The 17851-nt window shown below is 39.3% G+C and overlaps 1 protein-coding gene across 2 annotated transcripts; it reads right to left on the minus strand.

Annotated features, from left to right (window-relative positions):
- Positions 1 to 337: 337 nt before the first annotated feature.
- On the minus strand, positions 338 to 16644 carry LOC123880687 (1-phosphatidylinositol 4,5-bisphosphate phosphodiesterase gamma-1). 2 transcript variants are annotated; one of them, XM_045928947.1, is made up of 13 exons: positions 15736 to 16644; positions 12607 to 12745; positions 12040 to 12202; positions 10675 to 10875; positions 9955 to 10070; positions 9031 to 9425; positions 8181 to 8716; positions 6137 to 6318; positions 5340 to 5517; positions 4841 to 4906; positions 4158 to 4349; positions 1536 to 2358; positions 338 to 846 (listed from the first exon to the last, which is right to left on the minus strand). In XM_045928947.1, exons 1-13 carry the CDS (start codon positions 16091 to 16093, stop codon positions 599 to 601), a joined length of 3597 nt encoding a protein of 1198 aa, XP_045784903.1. In that variant the 5' UTR covers positions 16094 to 16644; the 3' UTR covers positions 338 to 598. The 2 variants fall into 2 exon arrangements, with proteins under 2 accessions (XP_045784903.1, XP_045784902.1); XM_045928946.1 differs by having other exon boundaries at positions 338 to 849.
- Positions 16645 to 17851: the final 1207 nt, after the last annotated feature.

Consider the following 17851-nt stretch of genomic DNA (forward strand, 5'->3'; position numbering starts at 1 on the left):
AAAAATATTGTTGTCAAAACTTGACTATGAAAAAGTTAAATACAATTAAGTCTCTTGAATAAGGAATTGACCGATTGTTATTATGCGTCTCAGAAAATTGACTTAAAAATATTAACCAACGTCACACGTTAACAGTACAGTCAGGAACAAAACTGGGTTTACGTCCGAAGTTGCTTGTACTGGCGGGTACAAACCTAATTTTGACAGGTAATTTTGACAGGTGTGTAGGTGCAGAAAGTTTTGGTTAAATGAAATGGTTTAAAGACATATATAGTTACATGAAATGCAGTTTGCGACGTCGCATCAAAGAGAATTGATAAGAGCAAAAAGTCTAGTAGCAAATGCAAGAGCTACGGCAGCATCGAAAAGTACTCGTAAATGGAAAAACGACGCAAATCAATAACGTAGTCCAACACGCATTGACCGGTTTTTTATTTTTGTCATTCTTTCTGCAATCAATTCTTGGGAGTGTCGGCGAATCAGAGTTGATTACAATAATCATATTGCAGCTATCTTTTGGCGCTAAGCCTTTGAAGAAACTCTTTGACCGCCGCACGTCTTTGCCGCAATATGCAATTCAAGCGTAATCTATTGTCATTTAATGTCCTCGTGTAAAAGATATGTGTACCAATAGAGATGACAACTCAAGTTCTTCAGAATACCCATTGGTTAAGATCACGCTTCGATAACCAGCTCGAAGACACAATAGAGGGTAGGTAGCCTGGCCGATGAAATTAGGGTCTCCAAACATGTCCTCGTCTTGCACCACGAATCTTATCAATGCCATCTCGGGGTTCGCCACTTCAAACTCGCAGATGTCGTTCCAGATCGGGTTTATGCCGTTGTCTGCTGGAAATAAAATGGTATGTCAGCAAGCACAAAACATGTGGAACGGAATTGGGCTTTATGTTGTATGTATTCATACTAATATTAAAAAGTGTGTCTGATTGTCTGTTAGCTTTTCACTGTCCAATCATCATCATCATCATGATCAACCTATTTCCGCCCCACTACTGAGTACGGGTCTCCTCTCAGAATGAGAAGGGTTTAGGCCATAGTCTGCCACGCTGGCCCAATGCGGGTTGGCAGACTTCACACACCTTTGAGAACATGGAGAACTCTCAGGCGTGCAGGTTTCCTCACGATGTTTTCCTTCACCGTCAAAGCAAGTGATATTTAATTGCTTAAAACGCACATAACTGAAAGTTAGTGATGCGTGCCCGGGATCGAACCCCCGACCTCCGATTAGTAGGCGGACGTTCTTACCACTAGGCTATCACAGCTTTTTTACTGTCCAATAGTTTAACCGATTTTGATGAAAGTCACAGAGTTAGCTTACATCTCGTACAAAGGCTACTTTTTATCCCAGAAAACCATAGAGTTCTCACGGATTCTTAAAGCTCCATTTGTTTAGCCGATTTATATGAAATTTGATACAGAGGTATTAGTCATGATTAGTACGGCTAATAATTTCAAACTGAAAAAAAGGTCCCTTATTTGCGCAAGCCCTTAGACTGATGAAGAATCATACTCACTGACTGTCTTTGTGGTAAGCTTGACTCCAGTGTCGTACTCCGCACCGATTATTTCTACCTCGACGAAAGGGCTGGCTGTCCCCCTTCCCGATTTGCACAGATGCCTCGCCGCAATCACACGCAGCATCACAGACATCGGACGAACTTTCTGCTCGATACTCTTCTTATCATACGGATTGTACCCTTCCACAAACATAAACTCCGGCTTCAGAACATATCCGCACCCACCGTTCTCCTTAAACTTGCCCATATTAATCTGCATCGCCTTATCTGGGGTCTGGTAATTCAAAGCGACCATCTGAGATCCAACATTCCAGAACGGTACAGGGTTATAATTGGATGAATCGATTCGTTGTCCTTTCGGGTAAATTCGGCTGAGTTGAACGCTGTGGTATTTCATGAAGAAAGAAGTTTCCTGCTGGCACATCAGACGTTCGGCTTTGGTTTCGGGGAAGGACGACATTTCGTTGCAGATGAAAGCGTTGCGGAGACGTTCTTGGTTGAAGGCGACAGAGCGGCAGTAGACTATGAGGTCGGACATTTCTTTGGCGATCCTCCACGCTCGCTCCATTTTCTTGTGCATGCGAGATTTTTCGCTGGCACTTTGAGCGGCTTCTTTTATCGCCGTGAGCCATTCGAGGGCTATTTCCCTGGTCGGCGCGGCCATGTCGAAGGGCGCACACATAGCGGGGCTCTGTATACGCACGATCCACCGCGCAGTTCCCCCTTCGTCGACCAAAACAAGTTCCACCACTGCTCCCAAAACGTCTACAACTCCCTTTTGTAAGGATCCCAATGCAGCTGATTCGTTCTCCAGGCAAGACTGTCACAGAAAACTTTACATTAGGTATTGTGATAGAATTACTCATGAAAAAATTTTATTGTAATATTTTCTAATTTGGCAGAAATCAACTAAGCAATTAATATCTAAATACAAGTATTACATAATAAATACAATTGACTTAAGATTTTGGCTTTTATATTAATAAACTATTACATAGTTAATATTCCTATTAGTTATAGTCGTCAAAAAGACCACCCCTGGTTGCCCCTGGACCAAGAATGGACCTGGACCTGGACCTGAATTACTCATTTTCAAAATAGCACTTGTTCATTTTTTTTTTGTTTACAGGACCAACTAACTCAAACTGATGTTGTATGAAAAACAAATCAAGCTGTGAAGTGTGATGAAAATCAAATATTTGCATGCCATAAACATTATGATGGTAAACTGAATGTTTAGAAAACAAAAATAATCTATACTAATCTATATTCTAATAAATAAAATTGGAGTGTCTGTCTGTAATTTCGAAATAACTACCACATATTAAGGTCATATGGTTATTTGAACGATACCATAACTGAATCACACGTTTTTAAAATTTTTGTCTGTCTGTCTGTCTGTCTGTCTGTTTGAAAAGGCTAATCTTCGGAACGGCTGAACCGATTTTAACGGGATTTTCACATACAAGTAGAGGATTGACCAGGGTGTAACGTAGGCTACTTTTTTAACCGACTTTCAAGAAGGGAGTTGTGTTTTTCTACCTATGTACACCGAAATCTCCGAGATTTCTGAACCGAATTGCGTCATTTCTTTTTTAATCGATAGAGGAACTTTGCGACATTGTTTCATAAAAAATTTGGATTCCAACTCCTCAATCCTGATGCTGCAGGGGATCTGACCAATCCACGCGGGCGAAGCTGCGGGCATCAGCTAGTTTTAAATATAGGTGATGTTCGATACTAAGCGAGAAAATACAATCGTTATTAAAATATTGGTCATATGGGAGAGGCTAATTGAAAGAAACTGATTGACCGCAGTCTGTATTCCAGTCTCACAAGAAATAGGTTTGAGAAATAGTGGTCAAATTTCTATTGAAAAGTTTCGGACATTTAAATTACTAACATCAAAATACTAATTACCAAATTCTATACTAGGCCCAATGAATGGATCCATAAAATCTTTTGGAGTTATATCTTTTTAACCCCCGACCCAAAAAGAGGGGTGTTATAAGTTTGACGTGTATATCTGTGTGTCTGTGTATCTGTCTGTGGCATCGTAGCGCCTAAACGAATGAACCGATTTTAATTTACTTTTTTTTTGTTTGAAAGGTGGCATGATCGAGAGTGTTCTTAGCTATAATCCAAAAAAATTGGTTCAGTCGTTTAAAAGTTATCAGCTCTTTTCTAGTTTTCTTGTAGAAAAGAAGGTTAGATAACCCTTAGGTTCATAATATTCAAGTGTCAATTGACAAATGTGAAGCTGTCAAGATGGACGTTGCCTAGATACATAATTATTTATTTGAAAATGATGTTTTGGAAAACTCAGATACTTTCGATCGTAGGCGCGGAATAGTCCAAGAAAATCGATTCAGCCGTTTGAAAGTTATCAGTTCTTTTCTAGTTACCGTAACCTTCACTTGTCGGGGGTGTTGAAAATTTTTAATTTACACTTGTTGTCTACAATACCCGTTGTTGACGTTGATAAAATTTTGTGTTCACATTCAGCGAGCACAGCGCTGCCACAGCGTCAGGGAGGTCATCTTGATTCATGTCGTGTCGTATCGTATCGTGTCGTTTGGTGTAGCGTTATGCCGTGTCGTGGAGAGTCCATATACTTACGATATCCGGCATGTGTGGCACCTCGATCTCCTGCACATAGTTGGCGGGGAACCAATGGTGTTTCTTGCCACCGTAGTCGCCGCGCCACCAGCCTTCATCTGGCTTGTCCACATTGGTAATGATGGCATGCTTGCAAAACGACAGCTCATCGTCCTGACGCGCTCGGTAGTCGTACAATGCCTTTACAGTTATCTGAGGATACAAACGATCCAATTTCAGTAAGCATGGACCAAACCGACGTAGCTAGTTCAAAGTTATAGCCACGAATATATTTGAAGGGTGGTGTAGAATATAGAAGGTAACGAAGACACAAACATGTGCATATGGCCACCACCATTTCCTGATAAAACACGTCCTGAGCACGTTTTTAACGACACCGACGATCAAATCATAACCTATAATATGCACCTCATCTTGTAGAGCAATACACATCTACAACCTCTGCACATAGTCTTCGCCGGCGAACACGAGGTCTCTGATTTGTAACATCACTTGCAGGTTAATTCACTAACTCAGTAATTAACACTGAATGATAGCCATCAAGCTCATTTGACCTTGGTTGGTTCTACATTGCTGTTTCATTGAGGGACATTAAAATATTTTTCATAGAAAACCTTTAATGGATTAATTTTAAGTGTGACATAGTTTTAATGCAGAATTCGCTGCATCACTTAGCATCTTACCTTAGAAGTAAAAGATGTAGGATCCATGTACCCCGGCGTCCCATACACTGAGTTATCGTCTGGCTCCTGAAAAAAGAAGTGAAATGAATAACTTTGGAATAGATTGCTCTGAGCAATAAGGCCGCCTTTACATGCAATTGTTTTTAGATTCTTGAAGACATCAGAGTAGAGAGAGTAGCACATGGTAGATCAATCAATCAATCAATCAATTTATTTATTTTATTCATTTATTTTTTTATTTAGATCGCTCATGAGATAGACAGACCAAGCAAGGGCTGCGGTGGACGTCCCATAACATTGCACAAAGAAGGTAGCCGTCAAAGATGAATGGAGACGCACTAAGCGTGCCACAGCCCGGCAGTGGCGACCACGACCGCTCTGTCAGTGTAATGCAAAACGACACCTGCGAACATGCTGCAAAACTTGGCGACCCGTTACCACTTACCGGTCTATCGAAATCGTGCATTTAAGGTGAAATTAATAGAAAGTAGCTCCTTACTGCAATGATTCGCCGCACGATGTCGTCGCTAACTGGGAACCATAGTTTGACTTTCTTGTATAGTGGGTTCTTCTCGTAGTATGACACTAGTTCGACGAGGCTTTCGAATTTGACAGTGCCGATTGTGTATAGACGTCCTTCTTGCTTGATACGGCAATGTTTGATTTCCTTTTCCGTTCTGCAAATAAAATGAAATTGTAAACATTGATGTTAGTGCATACACTCACCAAAGCCTCGATAGCTCAACGGTTGAGGAGCGGACTGAATTCCGAAAGGTCGGCGGTTCAAACCCCACCCATTGCACTATTGTCGTACCCACTCACACAAGCACAAGCTTTACGCTTAATTGGAGGGGAAAGGGGAGTATTAGTCATGATTAGCATGGCTAATATTCTTAAAAAAAGAACCATGAATTTCAGATGGGGATTGAATCTACGTCTCTCTGGCTAGTACTGTCTGTAAGGACCTTTAGTCTGTTTAGAGTTTAGACCATGGTCCCTTCACTATCCTATTGGAATAAAATAAACATTGGTACTGATTCTGAGCACAATTTATAGAGTATCTTTTTCTCACCAATGTAATAAAAAAAGCACAGACAAACCTAATTTAATTTAGAACTGTTAGGTGTCAGTCATGAGCCTATTGTTTAAATTTGTAGAATGCACTAAAATTTACAATCTTTCAATTAAAATTTCATTTTCCGTTCTTTTTAGTCATATTAAAAAGAAAAAGATGCAGATACTCATAAATTCAATTTAGAAAAAAAACATTAGAATGGACGCTTAAAGACTCCTCACCTAAAACTGATAGCATAAGAGCCTTGCTCTTTTTCGCTAGGGCGCACGAGGAAGGCGCCGTCCGCGTTGGCCTTACGCAGCAGTTCCTCGGCGTGCGCGCGCGAGCACGTCGCCTGCCACCACTCCTTGCCCTCGTGTTTGTTGGGCTGAGGCACTGGCTCTTTGAGGGTTATTAGGAACTCCTGTTGAACGACACCGAACACTTCATCATCAACTCTATTACAACTGAACACTGATCTCCTGTCACAATAAGACGGATTTACTGGTCTTGTGCGGTTTGGCTTTGAGATTATAATGGAAAACTTTCAGGTATGCGGGTTTCCTCACGATATTTTCCTTCACCGTCAAAACAAATTTAATTGCTTTAAACGCACCTAACTCCGAAAAGTTAGAGGTGTGTGCCCGGGATCAATCCCTGACTTCCCAAATAGAAGGCATTCTTAACCACTAGTCTGTCACTGCTTTATATATCTTACTTTTTTTGCTTTTTACCATCCAGGTTAAAGATGGCAGGCATATGGTAGTTAGGACAGTAATAAACATATAATGCGTAAAAATTGATTTTCCAGGCGCTATTAACTTTATGTGTCAAATGTCATGTCAAAAGTAAGATTTGAGTCTTTTATTTTAAAAGTGAGTCCTTGAGGGAATCCATTGAATCCATAGAGATAGTATATAAACAATCGTACTTTTGACGTGACAGTTGACCCATAGAGTCAAGAAGGCGCGTGAAAAGTCATTTTTTAGACTAAATCCCAATTTGTGAAACAAGATACAACATGTAAATGTATGGGGCGAAAGGTGCAACACACATCACAATACATACATATACAATGAGGAGTCCGTGAGTCAAATCAGACAAACAACGTATTTGTCTTATAGATTTGCTTTACTGTATCCGTAGATCGAGAGTTCTTAACTGCAGGATGTAACCAGAACGCGAGCAAAAACGAAGACAGGTGATGGTACTGATGATTACTGACAAGATACCGAAAAAATTTCGCTTGAGTCATCATCATCATCATCAGCCTGTGGACGTCCACTGTTGGACATAAGCCTTCCCTATAGAGCGCCACCACACTCGGTCCTCAGCCTTCCTCATCCAGCCACTTCCCGCCAGCCGCTTTATATCGTCGGTCCATCGTGCTGGAGGGCGTCCCACACTTCGCTTGAGTAAAACAAATAAATTAGCTATGTATTACAATGTTATAATAATACAAATTCTCTCACTAGTAGTCTGTTTACAGTTCAGTTGTATTATTTTTCTTATACTCTGTACTTGTGTCTTTATAAATATTTATGAGGTTTTTATTTGGTTTGTCTCGCGTTCAGGTTATGTGTTTTAATGCTGAATAATATGTTATCCTTTACTTTCTACGCAGCTTGTATCATTCATATGATAACATACATATTTTTCTAGTTCCATTTTTGATTAAATCTGTTAGGTCAGTCTGTATATTGAATTATTCCAGCAGCTTTTTCACTTTACAAAACAGTTGGGTCTTTTACTACCAACGAAACTGTGTAATGAAGATATTTGCCTCAAATACACCTAATGACAATGATGATAAAGAACCCAATCAAAACAAACATTAAAACCACTATTTATATATGAAATAAAGTACGATTCCTTTACTTAGACATTCTTTTACCTAAAACTTAGAAAAACGCACCTTTAGATCTTCTTGGCGCCCCAATAATAGTAGCGTTTCGCAAGGAAGCATATTAGGTCCGTTGTTATTTCTACCTGCCAAGTGTAATACCTCACAACTGCATATTATCATCGATGTATATGGATTAGCCTTTCCCATACAATTCCGTCCGCAAAAATACGCTTGAATCTTACGTCATCGTCATTGACAAAGTCAAGAGACTTTTGCAAATTCTATTGACTTTTTGAGCGCGTTTTTTATCTTCGAAGGACCCATCCATATACATCGATGCAAATTATATGCTGAAAATACGATGATTATAATTGAATGCAATGACAAACCCTTCTTGTGCAAATCCGAGTTGCACTTGACCGGTTTTATGTTTAACTCACCTGGCTCCTAAGTGGATGCTGTCTGTAATGAGTGATGAGGCTGTACAGACTATCGAAGCACACCGCATCGATAAGGTAGTACTTAGTGATGCCCCGTTCTTGCTTCAGCTTTATCCGGCAGTGGTTCACTTTGCCTTGCCGCCAGAAAGATAGGCAATAGTCCCCAACGAAGGTTACGCTTTCACGCACTAGAAACGTCCCATCCCCCAAATGGCAATGGGCCCTTAAAAGGTCCTCGGCCTCTTGTCGATTACCAGCCAATTTGCCATGGAACCAGCACTCGGCAAAGTGTAATTCATCTTGGGGTACGCTGGTATTATCTCCTTCTGGCTCCCCGTCGCTATCGTTGTCCGTTTCGCCCGGGGTGTTGTAGTGTTCCGTGTAATACAACTTGTTTTCCGTAAGCACAAACGCGTGTGGATTCCACTCTTTATCCACCGGATCTTCCAGCAATAAAATGCCATTTTTTATGGTGTTGCGCAGGTCTAAGTCCTTGCCTTCTTCCTGACGCACGGCGAAAGAGTTCTCTTCGGCACCTGTATTTAAAAAAAAAAAAAAAACAAAATCGAAAACTCATTATTTGGAACAGTGTCAATTGAATAAAAATTTGCATCTCTACCATTGTACAAGGAATAAGATTTTTTAATTTTTTTTTGTGATGTAACCACAATTTCACGGTTTTCAGATTATTTCCTTTACTTGTGCTATAAGACATTGTTACCTGCCAAATTTCTCTCCTTTGACGAATCTTGACAAACACGACAGTCAGACGACGATGTGAACTTAAAAGATTTTCATTTTTTCTTAGGAAACACAGAATCCTAAAAAGGGAACAGTGTTTTTCATTTACCTTCGGGAAGTTTTTTGTGCTTCAATATAATTTTGCGTTTCAACTCGTGCGGTGACGGTAGCACAGTTTCGTTCTTCTCGTAGGGCTGTACCACCAGCATCTCGCCGAAAACATCTTGGAAAGCGCTCGCCATGCGCCGTTGTTGAGGCAAAGAGCAGTTATCCTCTATCGATAATATCAAAGGGTAATCGGACGCTACGAAAGCGTGCTCCTTTATAGTTCTCAGAACGTCCATAAATTTTATTTTGGTAGTCAATGTGTGTCCGTGGTATATGAAGGGCGTTCCGTCTGGACCATCCCAGCAGTCTAGTTCTATACACCTGCAGCCGGCCCTGAGGCATCGCACGTACGCTTCCACCGATGACTCGCTCGAGAACTGGTCTCCCGTTAGATATCTATAAAAGATTAGCTTGTTCAATGTATCATCTAGTTATGACAACCACTCACTTACACCCGTTGTGGCTCTCTCAGCCATGTTGTTTCCTCACGACGTTTTCCTTCAAGTGTGTTATTTATTTAATTATTAATTATTATTATTTCTTTTTTAAAAGAAAAAAAATTAAGCATAAAGCTTGTGCCAGGCTTGTGACAATAGCGGAATAGCAACGGGAGGGGTTTGAACCGAGCCATTCGGAATTCAGTCAGCTCCTCAACTGTTGGGCTATCGAGGCTTATTTAATTGCTTAAAACGCACATAACTCGGAGAAGTTATATGTGCGTGCCCGGGACCGACACATTGACCTCTCAAATACAAAGCGGACGTCTTAACCACTAAGCTATCACGGCTTTCAAATAAACTGCAATTCTTCAATTATTTCTTTCGCAAGAGATGAGCATACATTTTAGCAGTTAAGCATCTTGTAATTTATATGGGCTCATGTTTATATAGTTGATTGAATTGAATATATGAATTTCAAAACTTACGTATTGTGTGAGGAGGAGATCCAGTAGTGTGACAGAGGTCTCGTCATGTCCTGGGAAACATGATCATGTTTTGTGTCCCAAATAGAGTTCTGCTTGGAAAATAGCATCTCCACAAACTGTAAAGATAATAAAATACTTTAATATTTACTTACACTACACACTTATATTTATTAGAACTATCAAAGCTGTTTGGCAACTCATTCCCAAGCTTTTGTATCATTTAAATAATCCTTTACATAGTAATGGGATTTTTCAATCAGTTTACGTTTTATGAAAACTTTGAATATTATTGAGAGACATCTCCAATATGTTTTCTGGAAGCTTATTATAAAAACGTACACAGTTATCAATGAATGACTTGCTAACTTTACTTAGCCTAGAGGTGGATTTATTACTAGCTGATACCCGTGACTTCATCTACGGGCTTCACACAGGCACTCTCCCCGACCAGAAGTTTCGAGCGCTTTGTATCAAGTTACAGTCCAGTACTGAACTCGGCACTATCAACGTTTCCCCAGCAGTTAACTAAACTAAGATTTTTAAAAATCCTGTGGGAACCCATTGATTTTCCGTGATAAAAAATAGCCTATCTCACTCTGCAGGTCTTTAACTATACTCACGCAAAAAATCACGACAATTCGTTACTCCGTTGTAGTGTGATCGAAGGACAAAGAAACACTTTCGCATTTACAGTATGGGTAGTGATTTTGTACAACTCACCTCATGAAGTGTAAAGTAGGGTTCGTAGATGTCCCTCTGAGGGTCCCTGAGGTAGTCCCTGATGAACTGCGAAACCTTGACTTCATCCTCGCCTATTTGGTCGTGTTGCTCAGTCAATAGAAAGCGTTGGAACTCTCGCAGAGTGATGGTTGTTCCGTTGGAGCAGTAGGCAGAATATTTGTTGAAGATATCACTCACGGACTGAAAGGATTCATGTTTTTATTTTTTAAGTACTTAATACTTCTTTAGGCCGCGCTCACTTTGGATGCGAATTATATCGTACGTAAACGTATGAACACTGTTCGTACGAATTGAGTGCGCACACTGAATACGTTTTTCTCCGTCAAATACACAGAGTACCGGTGTGAACATTATGAACGCACGAACGCGTAATAAAATCCCAACAAGTTCGGATTGGTTTCGGACGTCGGACTTGCACGTACGTATACGTACGACTAACTCGCGCGCAGTGTGAGCGCTTTCATAGTACTCAGAAGGTCGGGAATGTTCGTGCGTGTTCGTACGTTTCTGCACGAATGGAATTCGTACGAAAACGTATCCAAAGTGAGCTCGGCCTTAGGCGCGACTTGAGAGTTACTTTTATATACGTATCAAGAACTGCCGAACCAGCAGGATTCGAACCTGCGTCTGCGTGCCATTCGTGGGTGACAGCTTTCTAGGTCAAAGGGTTAGGGCTGGGTGTTAATGCGTCAGGCAGTGAGTAGTCAGAACTTTTTACTGTATGAGATTTGAAATAGCCACCAAACGGGACAGCTGTTTTGAGACCGCCATCTTTTATTGCGCTATTTCTATAGCTTGAAAGCTCTATATTTTTACAAAATATAACATCGCATCGCTAAGGTTTGCAATATTGTTTTGCAACTGTATTTCCTACCAAATTACAGTTTGGGTATCTTTAAAACGAAAGTGAATCAACATCTTTTAGGTAAATTTGTTGCTCTTAGGCCCCACCAACACTTTCCATCAGGTGTGATTGATATCAAGCGGGCCCCTAAATGTGGTAATGAATAAAACAAAGACATTATAAAAATATATTTCGCCATTGTTATATAGAGGCTCTATTTTGTAATTACATAGGCTTAAGCTTGAATTGCATCGAACAGGGGATGATGCAGCCAAAGGTGGAGCGCGTCTGCCCAAAATTCACCCTTCTTTTGAAGGTACTAATATTATAGCTAGCGGGAAAAGCTGGAAGGGCATGCCATATTCTACCAGTGTGTACTAGAAACGGGGAAGCAAATCGCTTCGTACGAGTACATAGGATTTCAACAATGTAGGGGCGCAGACTTTGACGATGCCTTGCGGTTCGATACTAAAATGGATACTAAACCAAAATAAACTCACATTCTCATCGTAAACCAACTTTTCATAAAACAAATTGAATTCATCAAAGGATAGTTCCCCGGCCTTGTTCACGTCGATTTCCGTGAAGATGTCTCTAAGCCGGTTCGTTGCTATCTTGCAGTTGATCTTTGGTAGAAAGGCTTTTACTTCCTTCAATGATATCCTGCAAATAATTACTTCATTATGACAGTGGCCCAGTCATTCAGCATTTAAGAGGGAATGAAATGGCTATTTTGTGACTATAAACAGGTATACTATATTTTATTGGCAAAACGAATTACCCATTTCTTTGGCGCTATCTACATATGTGCTAATAAATAAAATTGAAGTGTCTGTCTGTAATTTCGAAATATCTAACCCCATATTAAGCTCATATGCCTATTTGAACTGTACCATAATGAATTTTTGTTTGTCTGTCTTTCTGTGGGTCTGTCTGAACGGGCTAAGTTGCCTTCTCTATATAATTAGCATGACAGTCACTCAAGAGTAATTAGGATCATTAGTCCAACTTTCGTGTTAGACCTAAAGCCATTAACTGGATTAGATAAAAATAAAAGTAAAACTCACTTTTCATTCGAATTTTCGATGGAGTAAAACTCTTTTCTCAGCCATCTCTCAATAAGCAGTGGATACGAAGCATTTATGGCCTCCTCTATTAGGAACTTTAGCCCCTGTTTCCAGGCCTCACATTCCTTGTCTGTTGAAGCTATAAAAAACATAAATTTACTTAAGTAAATCAAAAAATAATCTTTTAAAGTACAGTACTAACCAAATGTGTGGTAATATGCCATAATGGTTAAGTATTCCAGTCATTTGGTAGTTTCACCTCGAAAGTTTTCTGGCAGTTTTGAAAATTGGTGGTTTTATAGATTTTGACGCGCTCTTTCAGAATTTTCATTTTGAAATATCCTCGTATCTTTTGCCGGCGGCGCGAGCCATCTTGGGAAAACGGCATCCAAAAACAGTTTTTGATGATAACTTTTGTCCGACTCATTTGACGATAAAAATGGTTATGTAACATTTTTACCCTATAGGTTTTCTTGAGAGACATAACAGACAGACAGACAGAAAACAAAGTGATCCTATAAGGGTTCAGTTTTTCCTTTTAAGGTACGGAACCCTAAAAAATGAGGAAGCCCCTTTTTGAGTACCAAATGACTGGACTAAAAACGTAGCTCTTCTATTTGGGAGGGCAATTATAGTCATATAGAATGGCCATAGTCTGCCACACTGGCCTGTGAACAGAGACTTTACGTATCTTTGAGATCATTATGGGAAAGTCTCAGGCATGCAGGTTTCCTAGAGATGTGTTTCTTCATCGTTAAATATCAAATAAATGTATTGGCTGCTTGGAAGGCACTCAACACTCTCAATAAATAATAAACTTATGCTATACAAGCAAATTCTGATGGCTGTATGGATGTATGGTATACAACTCTGGGGGTGTACTAAATCGACCAATGTACAAGTAATACAGAGATTCCAGAACAAAGTACTCAGGGAAATAACAAATGCACCCTGGTATGTAAGAAATCAATCTTCAACCAGTGTGTCCTTCCCGTCCTCACCTATGGTGCTGAAACGTGGACACTGAAAAATGGCCTTGTTCACAAATTCAAAGTCGCTCAGCGAGCTATGGAGAGGGCTATGTTAGGAGTTTCACTGAGGGATAAGATCCGAAATGAGGAGATCCGCAGGAGAACCAAGGTCACTGACATAGCCCAAACTATTAGCAAGCTGAAGTGGCAGTGGGCAGGCCATGCCTGTCGTAGAGGCGATGGCCGTTTGAGCCGGAAAGTCCTTGAGTGGAGACCGCGTTTAAGCAAACGTAGTGTGGGACGCCCTCCAGCACGATGGACCGACGATATAAAGCGGCTAGCGGGAAGTGGCTGGATGAGGAAGGCTGAGGACCGGGTGTGGTGGCGCTCTATAGGGAAGGCCTATGTCCAACAGTGAAGGCTGAAGATGATGTAAGAAATCACGATCTCCACAGGGACCTTAAGATAGAGTTCGTATACAAAGTCATCCAAAAGTTTGCAGAAGCTCACCAACATCGACTTAATCATCACATAAATTTCTAGGCTGTGAAGCTTCTAGATAATTTGGACATAAAAAGAAGACTCAAAAGAACCAAGCCGTTCGAACTAGTGTTAAAAAGTGCATAAATGCAGTGATTGTGTAATTGTGTTTGTGCTACTTTATTTTTATCTAGGTTGCAATAACATAGTGGACCGTAAGCATATAAGAATAAACTAAGGACAGTTATTGGACTGATATTAGATTTAGAAATTATTCATAAGTAGAAGTTTAAGCTAGAATAAAATTATTTATTAGCCCATAGGCTAGATCATAGTAGGAATAAAGCTACCATTAAATAATGGAGCTTTATGGTAAGGAAAAAAAAATATCAAATAATATTTAATTGCTTAAAGTGTATATGACTCAGAAAAGTTAGAGATGCATGCCCAGGAGCAAACTCCCGACCTGCCGAATCTTCTATTTGGGATGTTGGGGATTGACATTTTAACAACTTTTTAACAATTTAAGCAAAATTTAATGTAATTATTTCCAATGTAATATTTTATAATAAAATTCCACAGTCAATATTAGACTTGCCTTTACCAAAGTTTAAAAAATCCATTAAAAGTATGCTCCTGGCAAAAGCATATTACACAATCGAAGATTATGTAAATGATAAAAAAGCATGGATTTGACTCGCTCCAGCAATGCGCGGGTCTGCAATTGCTTGTATAGTATAGAATATTATTGTAAATTGCACAATTGAAAAGAGCAACCGCCGAGTTTCTTGCTGGTTCTTCTCTTTGGTAGGAACGGCATTCCGAACCAGTGGTAAATTATTTGACGATTCAAAAGCACTTGCAAAAGTTTATTTGAATAAAAATCTATTCTATTCTATTCTATTCTATTCTAATAGCTGCTGTAGATTGTTAGACTAACTATGTCAATAAGGTGTAGTATTATTCGGTACGATTAAGCTTGACTCAGTATTTGGTTTTTGCCAAATGTACACATGTTTGTGAAAACATTCAACAACATTCAACGGAGAATCTAAATCTATTATTAAACTTTGCTTTAACAGGAATTTATTTTAGGTGGGAATTCACAATTACGTTATTATGAGTACTTTTGATAGATCAAAATTTTTGCATAAGTTTCTTGGTTTGGCCTTTTTGGATATAATAAAAGACTTGAAGATCTCGGCTACATTTTATCTTGGAAAAAGAGTTTCCAGTGAATATTAAGACCATAAAACTACACATACATAGTCGCAGGCATCAGCTAATTATGGTTATTATTATCAAATACTTGACTATGTTACTTTACTTACTTTAGAAAGTTATTTAGAAGAAAAAGTACAATGAAACACTGGTGGAGTTTTTTTATTATCACCTCAACTTAATAAGTGTGTTTTTACACAATGACACTAATCACACTTCACACTAATATTATAAAGGCGAAAGTTTGTATGTGTGTGTGTGTTTGTTACTCCTTCACGCAAAAACTACTGGACGGATATTTGGGCTGAAATCTAGAATGGTGATAGATTATACCCTGGATTAGCACACAGTAATCGGCGGGCAACAGTGAAGTTGATGTTGATGAAGTTGATGAGTGAAACTGGTAACGTAACGGGCCATTTATAAGAAATAACTGCAGAATAATTTAGGTTCTTACCTGCAAATGAAGCTGATCGCAATTTGAACTCGCACCCGTAGTAAATGCAGAAACATTTGCTGTTCTCAACCCTCTTGGCTTCCTCGGGCCATCTCTCGAACTCCTTCCCAATTTTCCCGATACGTACTTCTTTTATATCACGTATATCTAATGCACCTTCGAACGCTTGCCGCTGTGGAACTCCAGTCCTGTACCATATGACTTGATGCGTTTCTCGGCGAACGGACAGCATCCGACGCTCCGGTCGCTTCCTGGGATAGAACCTGAGCACCGTAGAGCCCCGTTCGATGTACGATATGAGCTGATCTGCCTCGTGGATCAACCGGTCATTTCCGCCGTTTATAGCCACTGAATTCATCGCAAATTGTCCACAGATTACTGCTTTGTGAATTGAGTAAGATGCGACTACATGAAACGGGCTCCCAGCACTTATTTATTCAAGAGACTACCAAGTTTTCATGGATTATCATAGTATATTTTATGTACTGAATATTTATCACATACACACTTTATTATTTTGTATTGTTTGTCATCTCATTGTGCTCCTTTTCGCGATTTACGTCCGACCTCTAGAGCAGGAACATTATTTAGTGTTTGTTTGTGTATTTGTAAATTAAATGATCACAGGTCTAGCGCTTGATTAATTATTATCAAATCAAATAATTTAATGAAAATAATTGTACCACAGATAAGATTTGAATTGTTAAATCACGTTAAAAAAAACTGTTATTATTATTTCTTTTTCAGTACTTTGTAGTTACCTAGTTTGTGTGTTTTCGTGGTATGGTGGCATAGAGTAATAATTCATCCAAGTATGGTGGATGATGGTATGCTTCTGTCTTCCTTTTTTTTATCTGGCTGTGGCTCTTTCTTTTCCACAGACCAGTAATCCAGAGAGAGAATGCAGTCCACGACGGCCTTGGATAAAATGATGAATGATTACCTCTATGGCCACGGCTCTATATATAATCCATAGATATAATCCATCATCCAAGGCTCTATGGTTCTCTTGGTCTCTTGGCATGACACTTGAGTGACATTGACAGAGGGGCGAAATTATAGCACAGAGGCTGCCAGCAAATAAAATTTCTCAAGTTTAGGGAATATCTTGAAAATGTCAATGTTGAAAATCGAGTAAGTTTATCTAATTTTAACAAAGAGAAATTAGGAAAGCCGTTCCTAGGCCAGGGACTTGCAACCTGTTTTAATTACCTGCTCAAATACTACACTTACCTAGTGCTAAATATAGATATAAGATGCAGACACATTTATGCTGTACTAGAGGATACCCACGGCTTCACCCGCGTGGATTTCGGTTTTTTTAAATCCCGTAGGAACTCTTTGATTTTCCGGGATAAAAAGTAGCCTATGTTTTTTTTTTTTTATTAATTATCAATTATTGAACGTTTTACAAATGCAAAATGTCCTTCCCCGGGATGTATCCCAAGTCTGTACTAATCGGTTCAGCGGTTGGGCCGTGAAAACGTAGCAGACAGACAGACAGATAGACAGACAAACAGACACACTTTCGCATTTATAATATTAGTATGGATTTATTAGCAGAATATTATATCGCAAAGTTATACATATGGAGTGACTATTATTAAAAAAAAACAGTGAGATTTTCTACTTAGCAACACCACATACAAGGGGGGCAGCAAAGAGAATATAATCACTACGTTTTTAAGGAGCATGAGACCGGCCTGCCCGCGAAATTCAAATTTAATTTGGTTTTTCGCAATTTGTAAACTATTACGACAACGTAGTCTTATGGTTATTTTATTTGCGACAATGGCAATATCATTTTCATAGGTTTATATAAAAATCTTTACTTGAAAAGGTCTAGTTTAAGAAATAAATTAACTGCAGGTCGAGTAATGAAACCTATGCTACTTTTAATTAAATATTTACATAGCTTCTATACATAGTACATGAAAAACTAACAAATAGACAGACAAGAAAGCAAGTTGATGTTGCATTGTCATGCAGTTCCAATCTAAGTTTACAAGATTATAGCTCACCGGGAAGTTAGTTTAAAATCGATTGCAAATGCAAAACTTGTACAAAACGATGAACAGGCAAATACACACAGACAAGAAAGGGAGTATTTATTGCA

This window comes from Maniola jurtina, chromosome Z (genome assembly GCF_905333055.1).
Source record: "Maniola jurtina chromosome Z, ilManJurt1.1, whole genome shotgun sequence".
Lineage (NCBI taxonomy): Eukaryota > Metazoa > Arthropoda > Insecta > Lepidoptera > Nymphalidae > Maniola > Maniola jurtina.